Source organism: Crocodylus siamensis, chromosome 2 (genome assembly GCF_052110815.1).
Source record: "Crocodylus siamensis isolate JL-2025a chromosome 2, ASM5211081v1, whole genome shotgun sequence".
Classification (NCBI taxonomy): Eukaryota; Metazoa; Chordata; order Crocodylia; family Crocodylidae; genus Crocodylus; species Crocodylus siamensis.
In genome coordinates this window covers 235440158-235461592 of record NC_143396.1, presented here as the reverse complement: position 1 = coordinate 235461592, position 21435 = coordinate 235440158, and the positions used below count along the sequence as shown (strand labels likewise).

The window sequence follows — 21435 nt, the reverse complement described above, 5'->3', positions numbered from 1 at the left end:
TCTCAGGTACCAATTGGCTAGGTCGTAAAAGCTCCTGAGAGCAAGTAGGCCTGAGCTACTTGCCAGAGCAGCTTTTTCTACTGCTGGGACCAGGACAGGGCAGCTTTTTATACTGCTGGGGACATCACAGCTGCTGGCCCTGGGCTCCAGCTCCCCCTGGATGCAGATCCCAGAAGAGCCAGGCAGGGTTATTTTGCCCCAAGCGGCACAATTTGCTCCAGACCAAAGTACATGTCCAGGCATGTGCACTGATGCAAAAAGCCCCAGCTCAAATTTGTACTGCTTCTATTTGAGCTGCTGCAAGCACACTTGGAGGTCAGGAGCAGCGGGGAGAAGAGGGACTCAGGCGCACGTGTGTCCTTCCCACACGTGTGCCTCCTTTCTGGACCCGGAGCGGAGGAGAGTGCAGCAGTAGAAGCGGCGGCGGCGAGCGGAGCAGCTGAGGGGCCAGCAGCAGCTGATCCCCCTAAGCTTCCGCCACTTGGAGGTCAGGAGCAGCGGGGAGAAGAGGGACTCAGGCGCACGTGTGTCCTTCCCACACGTGTGCCTCCTTTCTGGACCCGGAGCGGAGGAGAGTGCAGCAGTAGAAGCGGCGGGCGGCGAGCGGAGCAGCTGAGGGGCCAGCAGCAGCTGATCCCCCTAAGGTAAGTGGGGCTGAGGGACTGAGGGGCCGGCGCAGCTGAGCCGGATCCGGAGGGGGAAGCCCCCCGGGTCCCTCTTAGCTGAGCCGGTAGGGAGCCGCGCTCCCGAGCCGCGCGAACAGAGCGCGCAAACAGGTGAGGGCTAGGGGGTTGTCCCCCAAGCCAGGGAGTGCCCCCGGGACTAGCCTAGGGGAGCAGGCTCCAGTCTCACCAGATCCCCCCCAGTGGGGGTGCTCAGGGGGCGGGATCATTGACAGGCACTTCCGGTGACACCGGAGCGCCTGATTGGTGGGTAAGGCAGCGGCGGGTAATTCAAACCGCCTCCTTTATAAACGGCGGTTTGACGTAGCTTCCGCCACTTGGAGGTCAGGAGCAGCGGGGAGAAGAGGGACTCAGGCGCACGTGTGTCCTTCCCACACGTGTGCCTCCTTTCTGGACCCGGAGCGGAGGAGAGTGCAGCAGTAGAAGCGGCGGCGGCGAGCGGAGCAGCTGAGGGGCCAGCAGCAGCTGATCCCCCTAAGGTAAGTGGGGCTGAGGGACTGAGGGGCCGGCGCAGCTGAGCCGGATCTGGAGGGGAAGCCCCCCGGGTCCCTCTTAGCTGAGCCGGTAGGGAGCCGCGCTCCCGAGCCGCGCGAACAGAGCGCGCAAACAGGTGAGGGCTAGGGGGTTGTCCCCCAAGCCAGGGAGTGCCCCCGGGACTAGCCTAGGGGAGCAGGCTCCAGTCTCACCAGATCCCCCCCAGTGGGGGTGCTCAGGGGGCGGGATCATTGACAGGCACTTCCGGTGACACCGGAGCGCCTGATTGGTGGGGTAAGGCAGCGGCGGGTAATTCAAACCGCCTCCTTTATAAACGGCGGTTTGACGTAGCTTCCGCCACTTGGAGGTCAGGAGCAGCGGGGAGAAGAGGGACTCAGGCGCACGTGTGTCCTTCCCACACGTGTGCCTCCTTTCTGGACCCGGAGCGGAGGAGAGTGCAGCAGTAGAAGCGGCGGCGGCGAGCGGAGCAGCTGAGGGGCCAGCAGCAGCTGATCCCCCTAAGGTAAGTGGGGCTGAGGGACTGAGGGGGGCCGGCGCAGCTGAGCCGGATCCGGAGGGGAAGCCCCCCGGGTCCCTCTTAGCTGAGCCGGTAGGGAGCCGCGCTCCCGAGCCGCGCGAACAGAGCGCGCAAACAGGTGAGGGCTAGGGGGTTGTCCCCCAAGCCAGGGAGTGCCCCCGGGACTAGCCTAGGGGAGCAGGCTCCAGTCTCACCAGATCCCCCCCAGTGGGGGTGCTCAGGGGGCGGGATCATTGACAGGCACTTCCGGTGACACCGGAGCGCCTGATTGGTGGGTAAGGCAGCGGCGGGTAATTCAAACCGCCTCCTTTATAAACGGCGGTTTGACGTAGCTTCCGCCACTTGGAGGTCAGGAGCAGCGGGGAGAAGAGGGACTCAGGCGCACGTGTGTCCTTCCCACACGTGTGCCTCCTTTCTGGACCCGGAGCGGAGGAGAGTGCAGCAGTAGAAGCGGCGGCGGCGAGCGGAGCAGCTGAGGGGCCAGCAGCAGCTGATCCCCCTAAGGTAAGTGGGGCTGAGGGACTGAGGGGCCGGCGCAGCTGAGCCGGATCCGGAGGGGAAGCCCCCCGGGTCCCTCTTAGCTGAGCCGGTAGGGAGCCGCGCTCCCGAGCCGCGCGAACAGAGCGCGCAAACAGGCGCGGTCTGTAGGAGCGCGCCGGCGTTTGCGGCGGCGTTCGCGCCGGCGGGCGAGCAGGCGGGGCCCAGAGGCTGACCCCTGCTCTGCTAGTAAGGGCAGCAACTCCTGCGATGGTGTCGACACGGAGTTCTGCCAGGGCCCCTGCCCGGGGGGCGCGGCCTTCCCGGGGCTTGTCCGAGGCCTCCACCCAGACAGAGCCCTCGGGGGGGCTGCCGTCCTCCAACCCCCTGGCCTGCGGGAACTGCCTGGCAAGGTCTGGGGGGGCAGGGACTGGGGACTCCTGCACCTGTCCTGTAGGTATCCGCCTTAGGACCCTGGAGGAGCGGGTGCAGGAGCTCCTGGAGGAGGTTAGCAGGCTGAGGGGAATCCGTGAGGCAGAGGAGGAAATTGATAGGTATTTTCTTTCTCTGCAGGGTGAAACAACAGAGGAGAGGGCAGACCGGGATGAGCCCTCCACCGCTGAGTGGTAGACAGTCTCCCGCGCCAGAGCTATTAACCATGTTGCGGCACCAGTTCCTCCTGTCCATCTGGAGAACAGATATGAGGTCCTGGCAGCCCTGGAGGAGGAGGGAGCAGTGGAAGATTCCAGGGAGGAGACTTTGTGCACACAATGTCCTGTGCGGGCGACGGGAGTCAAGAGGCCTAAGAGGAGGAAGCGTCGCGTCATCGTGATTGGTGACTCCATCCTGAGAGGTACGGAGGGCCCCATCTGTCGCCAGGATCCCTCAGCACGTGAGGTATACTGCCTGCCCGGAGCGAAGATTCAGGATGTGAAGGGGATGCTCCAGTCCATCATCCAGCCCTCCGATTATTACCCCATGGTCCTTGTCCATGTGGGTACTAACGATGCGGCCAGGAGAGCCCCTGATCGCCTGATGGAGGACTACCATGCTCTGGGAGGCGTGCTGAGGGAGATGGGCGCACAGGCGGTCTTCTCTTCCATCCTGCCAGTGAGCGGACGCGGCAGACGTCACGAGATGTGCATTGCGGAGACCAACTGGAGGCTACAGGAATGGTGCTTCGAGGCGGGCTTTGGCTTCCTCAGCCATGACCGGCACATCGTGATGAGAGACATGCTGGGATGGGATGGGCTCCACCTTTCCCCTAAAGGTAAGCGTGTGTTCTCTTCCAGGTTGGTGAACCTCCTTCGGCGGGCTTTAAACTAGGCTCGTCGGGGGAGGGGGAAGATGAGGGCGGAGGAGACGATGAGATACCAGGCCCAGCAACAGCCAGCGAGCCCAGACCAATGGTCAAAAGGGAGAAACAGGTAAGCGATGGGGGACGGGGCATTGCTGAGACTAGGGGGTCAGTGGGCACAACCGCTGAAGGCCTCAAATGCCTCTACACGAATGCCCGAAGTATGGGGAAGAAGCAGGAGGAACTCGCCCTCCTCCTAGCTGTCACCAGCCCTGACATAGTAGGGATCACAGAAACGTGGTGGGACTCATCGCATGACTGGGCGGTGAGTGTCAAGGGCTATAGGCTATACAGGAAGGACAGGATAGGAAGGAAAGGTGGAGGAGTAGCACTCTACATCAAGGAGGAATATACTTCCTCGTTAATTAGCATGGGGGTAGAGGGGGGGCACTCTGAGGTGCTCTGGGTTAGAGTAAAAGGCAGTCCAGGGGAGAGAGACTTAACGGTGGGAGTCTACTATAGACCTCCCAACCAGGGAGAAGAGCTCGACCTGGAATTCTTAGGTCAGCTTACAGAGGCAGTGAGGGCTAAGGATGTGGTCATCATGGGGGACCTGAACTTCCCAGACATCTGCTGGGAGGAGCAGTCAGCCAAGTCTGATCGCTCACGTCGGTTCTTAGCCAGACTGCAGGACCTCCATCTAACCCAGGAGGTGCACAGTCCCACCAGGGGAGACGCCTTGTTGGACCTAGTGCTGGCCACGGGTGATGACCTGGTGAGGGGGCTGCGGGTGATGGGCCACCTGGGAGACAGTGATCATCGCTTGCTGGAATTCACCATCCAGCGTAAGGTGGCAAAGGGCTGCAGCAAGGCAACAGCCCTAGACTTTAGGAGGGCTGACTTCAACAAGCTAAGGAGGATAGTTGGGGAAGCGCTGAGGACCCAGAGGGGAAGGGAATCAGATGTCAAAGGTGAGTGGTTGCTCCTTAAGGAGACGATCCTCCATGCCCAAAGGGAGGTAATCCCAACAAGGGTCAAAGGGAGCAGGAGGGCACATAAACCCCCATGGCTCACTAAGAGCATCCGGGAATGTCTCCTTGCTAAAAGGGAGGCATATACCCAATGGAGAGATGGGGTCATCGCCAAGAAGGACTATGTTATAGTCGCCCGAGGATGTAGGGGGGCAGTCAGGAGGGCCAAGGCAGAGTTGGAGATAGGACTAGCTTCCCGGATCAAGGACAATAAGAAGTCCTTCTTCAAATACATAGGGGGTAAAAAGAGGGTCCCGGGTAATGTGGGGCCCCTGCAGGACACGATGGGCAACTTAGTCATCACGCCAGATGACAAAGCTAACATATTTAACGATTTCTTTGCCTCTGTCTTCCTAAGTAGGGACCAGTTCAGCCACCTCCCTGCTGGGCCCCCCTCGGGCCCCGAGAGAGACACGCCTGGGCCAAGGGTTAGTGAGGAGTTAGTTAGGGTACTTCTGGAGAGGCTGGACGTGTTCAAGTCCGCTGGTCCGGACGATCTTCACCCTAGGGTTCTACAGGAACTGGCTGAGGTCATTGCGGGACCCCTGGCACGGCTCTATGAGCACTCGTGGTGCTCTGGCGAGGTGCCGGAGGACTGGAAGAGGGCCAATGTGGTCCCTATCTTCAAAAAGGGAAAAAAAGAGGACCCGGGAAATTACAGGCCAGTTAGTCTGACCTCAATCCCGGGTAAGCTCTTTGAAAAAATTATCCTGGCACACATCCAGGAGGGCCCTGCGGGGGAATGCATGCTCAGGGGCAACCAACATGGGTTTATCAGTGGCAGGTCTTGTCAGACCAACCTGGTGGCCTTTTACGATCAGGTCACCAAATCATTAGACGCAGGGGTTGCTGTGGATGTAGTCTTTTTGGACTTCCGGAAGGCTTTCGACACTGTCTCTCACCCTGTCCTCATCAAAAAGCTGGGAGACTGTGGTGTCGATGCCCACACGATCAAATGGGTCGCCAACTGGTTGGAGGGCCGCACCCAGAGGGTGGTAGTGGATGGGTTCTTCTCGACATGGAAGGACGTGGGCAGTGGGGTTCCGCAGGGCTCGGTCCTCGGGCCTGCACTGTTCAACATCTTCATCAGTGACTTGGATGAGGGGGTAGAAAGCACCCTGTTCAAGTTTGCTGATGACACTAAGATGTGGGGGGATGTGGGTGCACTAGAAGGGTGCAATAGGCTACAAGCTGACCTTGACAGGTTGCAACGGTGGGCGGATGAGAATAGGATGGGGTTTAACACTGATAAGTGCAAGGTGTTGCACATGGGGAGGAAGAACCGGCACCACACTTACAGGTTGGGGAACTCCCCTCTTGCCAGCACGGAGACGGAAAAGGATCTTGGAGTCGTCATTGACTCCACGATGAACATGGGCCGACAGTGTGGGGAGGCAGTCAAGAAGGCCAATCGTACCCTGTCATGCATCCACAGATGCATCTCGAGCAGGTCCAGGGAGGTGATCCTCCCCCTCTATGCGGCACTGGTCAGGCCGCAGCTGGAGTACTGCGTCCAGTTCTGGGCGCCACACTTCAAGAGGGACGTGGACAATATGGAAAGAGTTCAGAGGAGGGCCACTCGTATGATCAGGGGTCAGCAGGGCAGGCCTTATGAGGAGAGGCTACGGGACCTGAACCTGTTTAGCCTCCACAAGAGAAGGCTAAGGGGGGACCTTGTGGCCTGCTACAAACTGGTCAGGGGGGATCAGCAGGTATTGGGGGAGTCCCTGTTCCCCCGTGCGCTGCCAGGAGTGACCAGGAATAACGGTCACAAACTGGCGGAGGGTAAGTTTAGATTAGATATTAGGAGGCGCTACTTCACAGTCAGGGCGGCTAGGGCCTGGAACCAGCTTCCAGGGGAAGTGGTGCAGGCTCCTAGCCTGGGGATTTTTAAAAGGAAGTTAGATGAGCACCTTGCCGGGGTCATCTGACCCCGGTGCTCTTTCCTGCTAAGGCAGGGGGTCGGACTAGATGATCTACCTAGGTCCCTTCCGACTCTAGCTACTATGAAACTATGAAACTACTATGAAACTATGTGCATTCATGTGTGGACACGTCCCATGGGGCCAAATGAATCAGGCACTGCTGCTCCTAATATATAGTATAATGGAACCTGTAATCTATTGCACGGCCTTTTATACAAGAAATTAAGATATCAAACTTCATACAGGTCACCATCATCAAATACCTTCAAGCTGTTTCATCAATTCTGCTAAGTCTAGAGCTCTCCTGATCCAGCACATGGAGGGACAGATTGGAAGAATTGCCCTAAATGTCTTAGCTGGTTCCCTTTATTTTACCTTAAATTTTACCCCTTCAAAGACTTTGGTGCATCTTCTACTCACTTTATTCAAAAGTCACATACAATTTTTATCAGGACTTTGAATGTAATATCTATAGACATCAGGAAGAACTTCTTTATGGTAATGGTTGCCAGAATCAGGAATGGTCTTCCATGGGAGGTGGTGCTCTCCCTTAACTTGAGGGTCTTTAAGAGGAGACTAGACAAGTACCTAGCTGGGGTCTTCTGACCCCAGCGCTCTTTCCTGCCTGGGGCAGAGGTTCAGACTCAATGATCTGCTGAGGTCCCTTCCAACCCTAATATCTATGAATCTATGAATCACACTGGTATCGCTACATTTTTTGGTGTTAGATATCTACCTGTGTAGGAGGGAAATATGGTAGCACACAATCAGAATGGCTGCTTTTATGTCACGTTTTCCCTATGTGACCCCATAATGGCATGGGTTAGATATCACTGACCCTGGCAATCTCCAGTGGCAGAAACAGCTCACAGCCTAATTTCTACTGAGCAAGCAGTACAGTACAGTACCAACAGTGTACAGTTGGCTAGCATCTGTCAGAGCAGCAGAGAACTGGCTTATTCTCTCCCTTTTGAGTTCAGTTATGTGTCCCAGAAGATTGACCCTAATCTTAAAACTGTACTAAACTCATCATGGAACCCCCAGAAGGGCTAGTGCTTGGCTTGGGATGCCCTGCCTTATACAGTCTCTTGAAGTAACCCCTGTGACCAACCCAGGTGAAGCTTCTAGAGATTTAGACTTGTTTGTCTCTGAGCCTCAAATTATCCTCAGAAGCATAGAGCTATCTTCTGGGTTAAGTCCTGGAGAAAGACTCTACCCCAGTTCACCCAAAATCATAAAAAGGGCATTTATTAGTCATCATACAGCAGATAGAGTCCTTGGGCCACGATGCCAAGGCCCAAGGTTTGGTTTCTGTGCCCAAGATGTTTTCTTTCTTCCAGGCCTCTTCTGTCTTTCTCTCTCCCCTTGTCTCTGGGAGTCTCCTTTTCAAGCTACTTTCTTCACAGTGGGATTTCTTTGAAGACCCTCCCAGGCACCAGAAACAGCAGGAAGTCCCCAGATGCTAGCAGTAGCATACGTAGGAGTGGGCCAGCAGGGCATTAGCCCCAGGAGCTGACTTAGTATGGCCCACTTCCCACATAAATCTACCACAGCAGGGGCAGTCCTGCACTGCCCAGCTGGAGGAGGTGGGCAGAGGGGGACAGAATGACACACCTCCTTGCCACTGGGAGCACAACTGTGCTTCAGGGGAAAGGGAGAGTGAATGGGGCACCAGGAAAGTCTTGCAGGGAACCCACACCACTTCCTGTGCCCCTGTAGTAGCAACTGCTGCTGGAGTGAAGAGAGCCAGGCAGGTAAGACTCTTTTCCCCCTGCCTGATCCCCCCACCCTTTCTCTCCACTGGTCAGAATAGTTCCCCCCCACCCTCACATCTGCCCCAGGTGCTGAAAGAGCTTGCTACACTAGGGCCTAAATTAAATGAGGCTATGGTGGGCTTTTTATACAAAGTGGTTCATTGTTTTCCTGATATCCCATTCCCCAGTAGCTGAGGCACAGCTGTAAACAGAGACCTCCTTTGTGGTGGTCCTGATTTGACCTGCATTGAAATAAGTGGCATAGCCTTTTACACTTTTACCCTTCCAAGATGCATTGTTGCTCCTCTGCCATTAGGTGGCCAGCGAGAACACACAGCCTGACATGCTTGTTTCTGGAAGGTGCCACAATAACCTTACACATACACACTACCATGTCCTGGAGTGGGTGGGAGTTGAAGCAGAATACAAATACCTCTATAGGATCCTGGGACAAAAAACCTTTCTTCTAGGATCTGTTTACAGCCTTAGGGCACATGCCCTCAGATCTGTGTTATCATAACATCATTAAATCCATTCTTTTTCAGTGCCCAAGCCAATTAAGTAAACAGGCATATAAATTATTATAATATAAATATCTTTTAACCCAGAAATATGACAAACAGTGCTGAAGTGTGACACTTGTATGTCTTACTGAGATCTAGAAAACATACCATATTTAGGAGGAGAGGTAGTTGGCTGTGTTTATCTGAAGTCAGGCAGAAGGTAGGGCAGGGTGGTACCTTAAAGACTTGTTCAGAAAAGGATAAGTTTTTGTTGGCAACAGCCTACTTCTGCAGATGCTGTTCTATGGCTAGCAGCTGACAAAATAGACTGCCTCCTACAACAGCTCATGTCCTTTTAAATGAAATAGCCTTTTAAGATGCCACCCTGCCTTGCTTTCTGCTTTATTTATTTCAGTTCTCTAGGCAATTTCATTTCATTTTGCCTATTAGCGGCTCATATTTTTTTCAGCTACTACATAATGAAAACTCCTAAACTCAATAGCGTTCATTAGGATGTTGATGTTAATAGGCCTTTACTGGTTTACATCTTTTGTTATTTTTAAAGTGGGGAAAAACACTTTTTCCTTTTACTGTTTAATTAGTGTCTTGGCTGTTTCCATGTACTGAAGCAACACTGAGTTACTGGATTCGACTGTGCGATATACAATAGTAGCAGTTATCACAGAGTCCCACAGGAGAGATGCAGCTGCAATACATTTTATTCAGATTAAATTTCTGAGCAGCAGACTGGAAAGAGAAGTTAAGTCATTAGCTATTCTACATCCCTGGGGTGCAGATCTTTGTATTCTTATGATATTATCTAGCTATGAAGCAGTATTTCACTAGTGTTAACTCCAATGGATTACAGTCTCTAGATATCTATCTTGGGGAAAGGAAGGAATTTATCCTTTCAGACCAGGTAACATGTGAATCACATAGTACAGTTGTAGCATATATTATATATCAATTAGTCTTGGAATCTCCAGTCATTTCATACACTAGTGTGATAAAAAGCATCTTCCCCCTTTATACGGTCTTGCTGTTATATAGTTTTTCTTTTACTGGGCAAGGAGATCATTATTTTCATTACATATGTGGGTGTGAGGAGAACCAAATTAAATGTGGCCAGTCACTCTTGAGAGGCAATGAGTTTTCGGAAAGCTTTAAATGAGCACTGTCTAATCAGACCTTCAGTACTGGGAAAAAATAGTCAAATCCTTCCTTCCTTCTTTCACCATTACATCTTTATGCATGTTTCCCCTTTGCAATTATTTCTTTTTCAGAAGATACTTTAGTTCAACTAAGAGTCCTGGAGTTCATGCCCGTTCAACACAGCCACTGTCTTCTATTCAACTTCCCTAATAATAGTTGTTTACTGATACCAAAACTTCTAATGCTTGGCATTTTATGTTCAATTCCTTTTCTCAATTGCTGTTTTCACTCTTTTTTCAAAATAGCAAGTCATAAGAAGTCCGGTCTTGTTTATTTGAAACTGCCTGTAGCTGTGTGATGTTTTTCCATTTAAGATCATCTGAGAATGAAGAGGATTACTTTCAGACAGAACTTACTCTCAAACTAATCTAGGTTTGGCAACGTCAAGTGTTCCCCTGTACTGTCCAATTTTAGTGCTTGTATATCAACTTAGTACCCTACCCCATGATGGTCTCAAGCCATTCCTGCTGTAGGGAGAGGTTTTGTTATACTTTTTATGTGTCTGCTTTCATACAAAAGACATCAATCTTAAAAGATTTTTTTTCTGAAAATGAAAAATAAGCCACCTTTCAGCTTGGTTTCTGTGTCCAAGTGGTTGACTACAAAGTGAAACATTGGCCTCACTTTGTGCCATGCATTGGACTAAATGACCTTTATAATCTTATTTTACAAAGAAACACTTATTTTCAGTGCTAAAGTAATAGACAGAATCAAATTTAAGGGCATAACATACGTCTGTTCTCATAATGGTTTATATCTTGTGTGAGAAATTCTTCATTGTTGAATTTCCTTTTTTTATCAGGTCAAAAAACATGCATTTATGTGTAATGGATATATAATCACATAGCATATCCATGTATACAGTTTACCATAGCTATGCTAGTTTCAGTATGTATATGTAGAATACGAATATCTAAATTCATTTTTCTTATTACTATTTCTCTGCTTTGCTGTGTCACTATCACCAGAAATAATGTCACTTGTCACACGCTTACAGGGAAGATTACCACTGAAAGCACAAACTCACCAGAGTGGAAACATTACATAAACAGTAATTGTAATAAGATCCATATTTTTTTAATTTGGAGGAAAGATCAAAGGCTAGATTGAAAAGAGAGCTACAAAGGAGAGATCGTGATGGCACAAAAGGTAACAAGGCTGCAAAAAGGAAAGTTGGAGGGCAAAAGAATAGGGAACAGAAGGAAGTGGAAGAAAGGAATATAAAAGTAAAACAGAAGAGGAGAGAGGAAAAGGAAAGCAAAAGGGATTACTAATTAAAGTTGTATATTGGAGATAGTAAGGAAAGAGGACAAGGTAACAGGAAGGAAAAAAGGCAAGCAGATGGATTCAATCAGGTTCCCGTTTTGTCTCCTTTCAAATGACAGATAAAAATATTATGGTCCTGGCTATGAACTTCATGGTTATTTAAGTTCAATATTTTGTTTTAGACAGCCTGGATACAGCTAGAATTAATACTGGTAAAAGGTACAACCCACTCCATCCACCTAAAGCCAGAGTAATGCGGCTCCTTGTAAGTGAAGCACAAGGGATTTGAGGAGGTGAGACCTACGATTCTTTTAGGGATGACTTTTGCCATACAGCTCATCCACTGGATATGCATATGTGTGGGTCCTAATCTTTGTTTTCCATCACAGACTATCTGGGGCTCAGGTGCATAGCATGTAGAGCATGCACAGAGGCACCTGCAAGATATTTCACCATTGATCCTCACCTCATTTCCATTTAGGGATTAAGTGGTGCAAAAGGCCTTGCGCTGCCCCTTTCATCACAGATTTATCTCATTGCAAGCCATTAGAAAGATCCAAAGAAACACAGCATGGATGGCTGCCTTACCTAGTTCCTAGTTAACAAGATCACTAGAGGGCATCAAGTTTAGCACATATCTAAGTGCTCTGCTGCATTCTGGACCTCAGTTTACATTGCTTGAGAGAAGAATTGATTAAGATTTGGGAAATTTATTTGCAAGCACATAGAAACAATTTCTAGTTTATATTTATGGATCCTTTTTGAATGCATGAACATAAGTAATGCTGTAGTTGCTGGAAAGCTAAGTAATTGTTGGGACAGATTTGAGCTACATTTCCAGTATAAGGTTGGATATTGTAGATCAGAGATGTCAAGCATACAGCCTGTGGGCTGGCTCCAGCCCATGGAGCTGCAGTATCCAGCCTGTGGCTCCTGCTTGAAGCATGTGGAGATGGTCTGGCACATGGGATGGACTTGGTACTGTGGGAGCTGCTCACAACACAGGAGACTGGTCCAGGGTGTGAGCTGCATATGACACGTGCCAGACCAACTCTGTGACTGGTTCAGGACCTGATCTGTATTGGGCCATGCTGGAGCCAGGGTGGAGGGGTTGCATGGAGCATGTGCCCTGTGCCAGCTCCCCGTTCCATTTGCAGTACCGATAGCACTGGGTCTGGCCCATATGCTGCATGTACCACATGCTAGCCCTGCTTTGTGGTTTGTGCTGCATGCAGCGTGTGGGCTGGACCGAGTGCCACAGGCACTGCCCACAGCACAGGTGACTGGCATGGGGCATGTGCTGCATGTTGTGTCCCACCAGACAGCCCTGTGAGGTGGCTCCACTGTGCACAAATGAGTTGGGGTCCAATCCTGCCTGTCTGTGAGCACAGGCCCCTGGACTGTGGGCAATGCTCCTGGGACCGGGTCCAACTTGCTTGCAGCTCTATCCTTGGAACAGGGTAAGTGCACACTGCCTGGGGCACAGGGGGCCAGGACAGGGCACACACTACATGCAGTTCCACACCGGTCCGGCTCTGCCCACTGGCTCCAGCACATCCAAATCTGACCTGCAGACTGGACCAAAGGCCCTCATTTGGCCCTGCAAGCTGGATGAGTTTGACACCCCTGTTCTAGATGGTGGTTGTTGTGTGTTTTTTGTATATGTGTGGTTTCAATTTAGCTTTTACAAAAAAAGTCACATGTAACTAAATAATGAATAAAGTAGATAAATTCATTCTACAGAATTTTTTAAAAAAGCTTTTTCTTAAAAAAAATCCACCCTTTACAATTCTAGTGGTTTAAAATAATCCCTTGAAAGACAGTAATTTTCTCTTAAATTCTATAGATTTTTGAGTAATTGTTATAGAATCACATTAGTTTAATTATTATTTTATTGCACACAGCTTTTCCTTAAGAGGTTTGTGGGTGAGTTTATCCTTTAGTATATAATTTTAAGAGCCTCAAAACCATGGTATCCATCCAGTCAGTAACTCAAACTGGGCACTTTTTGCTCATTTGACCTATTTGCCCGACAGAAGTTGCATGTAAACTGGTTTAAGTGAGTAGAAACCTGTAACAGAATAGAAGTTCAGCGCACATAAACTAGTTTCAAAATGACTGAAACTGGTTTAAGATAAACCTGGTTGAATGTAGTATCAGACTTAACTGATTTGGCTCAAACTGGTTTATGAAATTTCTGTCCCCAAACCTGTTCCAGGTTCAAGTTAAATCACAGCCCCCCCAGCATCCTTTGCCCTGGGCTGGGCTAGGCTGGACTGTCTCCTCCAGCAGAGAAGAGTTTGGGGGTGGGGGAAAGGCAGGGACTGCCCCCCCCACCTAGGCAAACCCTGTCTGGGTTCTGAGGCCAGGGACAGGGGTTAAACTTCACTTTTCCTGAGTACAGGGATGCCCTACCCTGCTAATTTACTAAAAATTACTACTGTAAATTTACAGTAGTAAAATTTACTACTGGCTATGACTGTGGATGACAAATCCCAGAGGCACCTGGAAACAGGAAGAAGTGATGAGCCACCCTGCAGAGTCCTGCTGCTGTGATTGTGGACTGCAACTCCCAGAGACCTCAGGGACAGCAGGAAAAGGAAGTAAACACACATCCCAGGCTGGCTACATGCCAGAGGGCCATGCTTTAGTGCCCCCCAGCTTCTGGCCTGAGCCACTTTAGGTATGTGGCTGCATTTCCAAAATCAAAAGTACATGTCTGTCCAGTTGTTTCTCAGTTTAATCTCTGCAGCTTAGACTAACCTGCAATGACTGAACTGATTCAGCCTTAGGCTTTTTGATCAAATTCATTCTACAGTCTGAGAATTATTTTTAGAAAACATTGATTGAATACTTTCAAACAATTAATAGAACCAAGAAAATTGTTATTTGTGGTTTGGACACTTTATGATCTCAAAAAGTTGTATGAATTAGCTAAGTCTTCATTCATCTCTACTTAATTGGTATACTGTTACTTTGTCTGTGTGACAGAACTTGCACCCAAAAGCAAGCAGCTAGGATTGCTTGTGTTTTTACTAGATTGCAATAAAGAGAGTGCTGTTGAAAAGCAGTTGTGGCTGATGCTGGGATTGGTTTTACAGTATTCTTGTCACTATCAGATTACAACAGCTTTTGGTTTTCATGTGGGTTTAGGGATCTACCTGCATAGACTGGATGAATGGGGTTTTATTTTATTAGCATTGCAGTGTAGGTTTACATGAAGAAATGGACTAATTCTTCAGAAATGCCTACATTGCTTTATCTCTGCTTTACGATGAACTACAGTCAGCATGATGTTCAAGAATAGAGCTGAGTGTGAAACAATTATCCCATCTTATGATAAACTTTTGCAATCAGGAATTCTTCCAGTACTTCACTAAGATGAACTCAAATCCTTTTGATTTTTTTTAAACATGGGAGTTCCATTCCAGAAGAGCCAATAGCCCAGCAGTTCCTTAGGGAGTTCGGGCTTTTCTTGGGATATGGGAGATACAGGTTTAAGTCCTGCTCTGCCTGTTTCAGAGCAGATGATTAAACCTTGATCTCCTGCACCAGGTGAGGAGACTCATTGCCAATTCTAGAGTTGGTTCTCTCCCCTTACTTCATTTCTCGGCTGAAACTTTCCCAACAAGCTTTGTTGACACTGGTATGTTTCTGCAAAAAGTTTCAGTTTCATCAAAATGGGCTCCTCACAGGTGGTTTCAATATACTTCTTACAGAGAATTGTTATGCAGTTAAAAAATTGTAGTGTGGACACAGATCACATTAATCACTTTTAAGCTGTGCTGCTTTTCTTAATGTGGACAAAATGTAGCAGTGATTGGAGACAGGGTCTAACTGTTCTGAACATTTCATTTCAGGAAGCTGCCTTAGCCAGATCCTGTCCCATAACTTACGTGCCTTTTGCAAGCCAGTTTATGGCACCTACCAACTAAATCTAATTCTATTGGAAATGGAGGCTCTTTTCTCTGCTTCAGCTTCTTGGGACAGGAGTCAAATCTTTTTCTGAGACAGAACTAGAAAGCTGAACCTTGTCATTGTGTTTAGCCATGCATCTTAGAGAGAGTGTGCCATCAGAGCCATTTAGCATCCAGATCCATGCATAGTAGTGAAATACTGTCAAATCTATTAAATGAGCACAGCTGCCAAAAATCTGAAGTAGTAAGTAACCAGTTGCCCAGTTGCCTAAATGAAAGAATGTTGTTTCTCTGTGTTTCACTTTTGACTGATACTGCAACCAAAATAGGAAGAATTCCAAGTACAATATATCTTTGAGAGAGGACCCTCAGAAGGGACACACTGTGTACTTTTATAAAACACATTGAAATAATTACACTAATTTATCGGCGAACAAACACACATCCCAAGCTGGTGGCTACTGTGTGCGCCAAGAACATTGAAAGCTGCATTTTCCAGGAATCAGATGCACCTTGTGCAAAATGTCATGAAGAGATTGGGATGGTTTTGGTTTTCTTTTCTTTGTTTTGTTTATTATAGAATGAGAAGCCATGGGGCAGGCTCAGAGAGGCACATCTAATGCATGAGGTCACATAAACAATGTTGAGCAAGGCAAGCTAAGAGATACTTAACTAGTCATTTAAAACTGATTATTTTCTTTTCTGGGGAGTGTGTTATAACCAGGGATCCAGGATTTCCATTTCCCATGTAAAAATGGAATAGACATGGATTTCCCCCCTTACTGGAGTAAAACGTGGATTTCTCATTTTAGCAGAGAAACCCACAGATTTTGCAGTTTTGCAACAAGCCCTCTGCAGGCTGGCAGAGTTGGATCCTGCAGAGGACTAGAAGGGAGCAGGAGGAGAGTGGTCAGGCAGGGGGCACCATGTGCACATGACAGCCAGGCAGCCTGGAAAGCAGCTCCTGTAGGTAAGTGGGGGTGCGGGGAAATTGAGGCCCCCATAGGGAGGGAAGGAGTTGGGTAGGGCTGGGGCTGGGGCTAGAGCTGCGAGTGCATGGGGCTTGGGGCCCGGGGCCGCAATGCATGGCCACAGGGCGCCAGTGGGAAGTGGGATGGGTCCATGGCCAGCTCATCCAGGGGGTGGGATGGTGGGGCCGGCTCCCTGCTGGGGGAGTCTAGGGGGCACATGGCCCCTAGATCTGTGTGTGGGGTGAGGGCAGGAACAGCCTGCACGTTGCGGGCTCGGGCTCCTGCCATGCTGCCCTCCCCCCTGGCCTCCGCAGCTCAGCGTGTATGACCTGGCACTGCAGGACAGATTGCAGCCATGCAGGAAAGTGCTCGCCGCTACAAGTTCTGTGCTGCCCTGACGACATCCCCTGCGTGCAACCATGTACCATGCCCCCCTGCATCTGCTTGAACAGGGGAAGTGTCACGAGGGCAGTGTGGAGATCACAGGGCCAAGCAGCTTTCCTGCGTGGCTGCACTCTGCTCTGCCACACCAGGTTGCACACATTGGGCTGCGGAGGCCCTGGGGGAGGGCAGCAGGATGGGAGCTTGCAATGCACAGCCCATGCCTACCCTGTGCACAGATCTGGGGGGCATGAATCCCCCTGTCCCTCTGGGAGTGCGTGTATAAGTAAGTATATAAGTAGACCTTTCTCTGTCTAAGTCCCCTAGTAGTTGTTCTCACCTAATATACATGTTCAGGCTCCCTAAAAAGGTTTATTTTCCATGGGTTTCTTTTAAAATGGTAGTGTGGGCAGCAGCTCATTTTACCTACTTTTATATAATGGTCTATGGGTGAGAGCACTTTCCCAGGAAATGGAAGACCCAGGTCAAATCCCCTTTATATCCTGATGGGATTCAAGTCTCATATCCACCTCCCAGAACAGTTGTCCTGACCACAAGACTATAACCCATTTTGAGAAGGGGCGCTCTCTATCTTTCCTGTTGGACTATATCATCTCAAGTTCTCTTTCCTCTTAAGTTAATGGATGAATGTCACATACTAAATTCCAAGATATGTGGGGAAAACTTTCTCTTCCTCCCTCTCCCTTCATATACTGTCTCCTAAGCATGCATTTCCTGTGAAGACATAGGGGTTTTCCTGCCTCTCCTATTAAATTGCTTTCTTCTTTGTTGTAGCACTTCCTGTGTGCTCTTGTCATAGCAGATGCAGAGAAAGGAGTTGAGTAGGAAAGGGTGTAATCAGCTTTATTATTTAACTGCTGCTTGTTGCTGAAAAAGGCAGCTGGTTACACTGTCTGGCAGGGGATGATATAAGTGACAGAATATGCTTTTTTCCCTTGAGATGCACCAGGTACCGTTCACAAAATTTAGGATGGAGCCCTCATCCCCTTTGGTTTCAGCAGGCTTTGGATAAAACCTGAAAGCCCGACTCTGGGGCCGTTGGGTCCTTTGGTCCTTTGCTTTACTGCATGATACTGTATCATTTTTCAGTAACTGCATAAAAGTTTAGTGTAAGTATTGATGCCTTTGCAGGATTATTTATGGGTCTGTTGGCCTGCAATACCTCACACACATCCTCATTTAGAATGATTTAGTTTTTAGTGTGAAAGAAAGCTAAAATTTTTGTCAACTTCCATCCAATTTCTGTTACGTGTCCAGTTGTTGCTGTATTAAAGGGAAAACATATACAACTGCCTTCATTTAATATAGGAAAAGAATAATAGATACCTTTTACCTTTTAGCCTGTGTACTAACTTATTATAACCTTCATGACTACAATAGTTGAGCACCCTGCAGCCTTTAATGTGTTTAATCCTCTCTCAATCTCAAGATCTCGTAGCTGTTTGTGAACATAAATCAACTCAAATTCTCCTTATAAAGTGAGGAAGGACAAGAATTCTCCATTTTTAAAGATGGCTCAATAGAGGCCCAGAGAGACTAGCTTGCATATTTCAAAGGTTTCTAGCAAGTAACTGGGAGAGACTTACTAAAGCCAAGAAGATAGTGTTTCTAGTCCACCAATCTGATTATTGAATGCAAATAAGGTATTTAATTATATTAGTGTAAAAATCTTAGCAGAAGTTTGCTAAATGTCAGTGCCATAACTTACCTTTTTTGGCCTCATTAACTGCATGTATTAGACACCTAAAATGTGATCTAACTCTTCTGATGAGATTTGAGCTGCTAACAGCTATGAGTTCTCTTCTTTTGAGAGGTAGGGAGACATGAGACCATGGCTAATTTATGTGTTTTTTGCTGAGATGGAGAAGCTGCTTTCTAATTGCTTTGCACTTCTAGAGACTCTGATATACACTGTAAAGACATTGTGTGTATAACAACTGTTAGAGAGGGCTGAATCAAGCCTTTGTTCCCCTTGATTGTTGCATGTTTACATTTTGATAAGTTGCTTAGTTGAGTTTCAATAAGTAGAGAGGTTTGAGTATTTGTTTTACTTTGTTAGAGCCATGTACTGCCCTCAAACTATGTGCAGAACCCTGTGATGGGAACTGACATCAATAAGAGTTGGGGCATAAATCGAGGGCAGTATATGGCCTTACTATATACACATTTTACAAGCATCTGAAAAAATTAAAAAATTACATTGTGGATATTAGCAGCATTTTAACCTGGAGTCAGATCAAACTAATTATGGTTTTATAAACTTGAGAAGTTGATTTTAGTTTGTAGCTGCTTTCTTTGAAGACTCAAAGTTACCTTGCCAAGGTTAGATTCAAAAGGATATCCTTTTGGGCTATGCGCAATTGAACTCTTTTAAAAGCAAAACATACAATTACCCAGCTATTTCTAGGTATCTGCTTCACTGCTGTACTCGTCTGGGCTTCCCTTTATCTCCTTATTCCTTAAACTAGATGTGGCAAGTACTGGGAAGGGGGGCAGAGAGACCGAGCGAGAGAGAGAATGCTTCTGAGAGCAGCCTTTAGTTTTGTGACTTGTAGTCCCCTAGCAGGCTGTTTACCACTGTAACCTTGAACTTGTTTATACAGCATTTAGCAGAGCTGGTCTCTGGTGTAGAAATGTGGATGTGGGTCTAGACCCACATTTCCTCAAAATGCAATTCTGGGTTTTTCAGACAAATTGGTCTAGTCTTAGTTGGGGGGGGGGTGTTCGCCATGGTTTTAAAATATGTTGATTTTTTTTCCCCCTGTGCTTGATGTTTGTATCAGTAGGGCTCTTGCCTCTGGGGAGCTCAGTTAACCTAATTGGCAGAGTCGTGTCAGGAAGCTAGCTTTGCAGCTGCTCCATGAAATACGACCTATGCACAAATTGCCAACTTCAGCTTCTGTCATTGACAGTCTCTCTATCATCCCAATCACACTTTCATTAAACTCTTTTCAGAAGAAGGAGAAAGATTATTCCTGTATGGCCCCATTAGGAAGGCATTTATATACTTAGTCTAATGCTCTGAAACCATCAATTTAAATTCTGAAAAAAATACCCCGTCTTATATAAAATCTGCAGCTGAATTTCAGCTTCTCTGTACTTATGCCAGATCTTGCTGGCATGTCTCCTTACTGTTAATTTCTATCGCATTTTGAGTTTTTTTGGATATGCTGCTTTGGCAGATATCACAGGCAGTTAGTCTGATGTCAATAACAAAAACAAAACAGAACTGTTCTGCTTAGTTTTTTTGTACCATGCAGTTACACTGAAACTTTGATGGTCTAGTAAAAGGGACTGAATAATATACATTGCAAATAAATTATGAGATAAATAGACTAAGCACCATAGTTAATAGGAAGGTAGCCATGGTAAGTAATGACAGTACTGCTTTGTTAAATTGTCAGAGGCCAGTATTTCAAACCCAATTGTCTGGGAGTTCATATAGGAAGAACCTTTTTTTAAGGACATATTAATATTAACTAGTTTTCACTGAAACTGACATCTGCATTCATAGAATCATAGAAAATTAGGGTTGGAAGGGGCCTTGGGCGATCATCTAGTCCAACCCCCTGTTCAAAGCAGGACCAGCCCAACTAGATCATCCCAGCCAAAACTTTATCTAGCCAGGCCTTAAAAACCTCCAAGAGTGTTACCACCACCTCTCTAGGTAACCTGTTCCTGTGTTTTACAACCCTCCTAATGAAAAAATTCTTCCTAATACCTAACCTAAACTTTCCTTGCTGCAACTTAAAACTGTTGCTCCTTTTTTGTCATCTGCCACCACTGAGAGCAGTCTAGCTCCATCCTCTTTGGAACCACCCTTCAGGTAGTTGAAAGCTGCTATCAAAACCCTTCCCCCACCTCAGTCTTTTCTTCTGCAGACTAAATAAGACCAGGCTTAGAAGTCATGTGCCTCTGCCCCTCCCCCCCCATTTTTGTTGCCCTCTGCTGGACTCTCTCCAATTTGTCCACATCCTTTTCATAATGGGGTGCCCAAAACTGAACACAGTACTCCAGATGTGGCCTCACCAGTGCTGAACAGAGGGGAATAATCACTTCCCTTGACTTGCTGGCAGTAAACCTACCAGTGCAGCCCAGTATGCTATTAGCTTTCTTGACAACAGGGGCACACAGTTGACTCATATTCATATCCACTGTAACCCCCAGGTCCTTTTCTGCAGAGCTGCTGCCCAGCCAGGCAGCCCCCAGCCTGTACTCGTGCATGGGATTGTTCTGTCCTAAGTGCAGGACTTTGCACTTGTCCTTGTTGAACCCCATGAGATTTCTTTTGTCCCAATCCTCCAATTTGTCTAGGTCACTCTGAACCCTAGCACTACCCTCCAGCTTATCTACTACTTCCCCCATCTTCGTGTCATCTGCAAACTTGCTGAGGGAACCAGAACTTGTGGTAGAGGTGATATCTTGTATTAGACCAACTAAATTGTGGCAAATACCTGACAACTTGCCAAGAGTTGTCACTTTGCCACTGTTGGCTACTCACCTCCCCAAACTGTGCTGCTTGGTGCAGTAGTCTGGGAGCTGACCTTGCCTGTGAAGACTGAGGCAAAAAATGCACTGAGCACTTCACCTTTTTCTGCGTCCTCTGTTACAAGGTTGCCTCCCCCATTCAGTAAGGGACCCACACTTTTCCTCATCCTCCTCTTGCTACCAACATACTTGTAGAAACCCTTCACATCCCTTGCTAGCTGCAACTCCAATTGGCCTGATTTCAGAAAGTCCAAGTTACAAGGAGAAATCAGCAACCTGTATACATAAAATGAAATGTGTCTCCTGTTATTTCAGTGCTATAATCCTTATATTGCCATCCTCCTTTATTATCTGTTTATTTTTCTATACTGTACTGTGCCTAATTTATACTTCAGTCCTAAAATGGTTCTACTTGGGTACATGACACCATTCTTGTTAGTCTTTGCAGGATAGGGCCTTCAGATAATTATTTTGAGATGCAGACATGCCCATTTTAT

General features: G+C 47.9%; 1 protein-coding gene and 1 long non-coding RNA gene across 2 annotated transcripts in view; both read left to right on the top strand.

Annotated features, from left to right (window-relative positions):
- The window catches only part of LOC149871920 (uncharacterized), a 40676-nt gene that overhangs the window by 13065 nt on the left and 6176 nt on the right, over positions 1–21435 (top strand). The gene's annotated exons all lie outside the window — the stretch shown is intronic.
- Positions 1712–11168, top strand: LOC149871921 (uncharacterized). Its single transcript, XM_090034469.1, has 5 exons — positions 1712–2199; positions 2746–3025; positions 3284–5187; positions 9507–9601; positions 10983–11168. Exons 3-5 carry the CDS (start codon positions 3579–3581, stop codon positions 11166–11168), a joined length of 1890 nt encoding a protein of 629 aa, XP_089890595.1. The 5' UTR covers positions 1712–2199; positions 2746–3025; positions 3284–3578.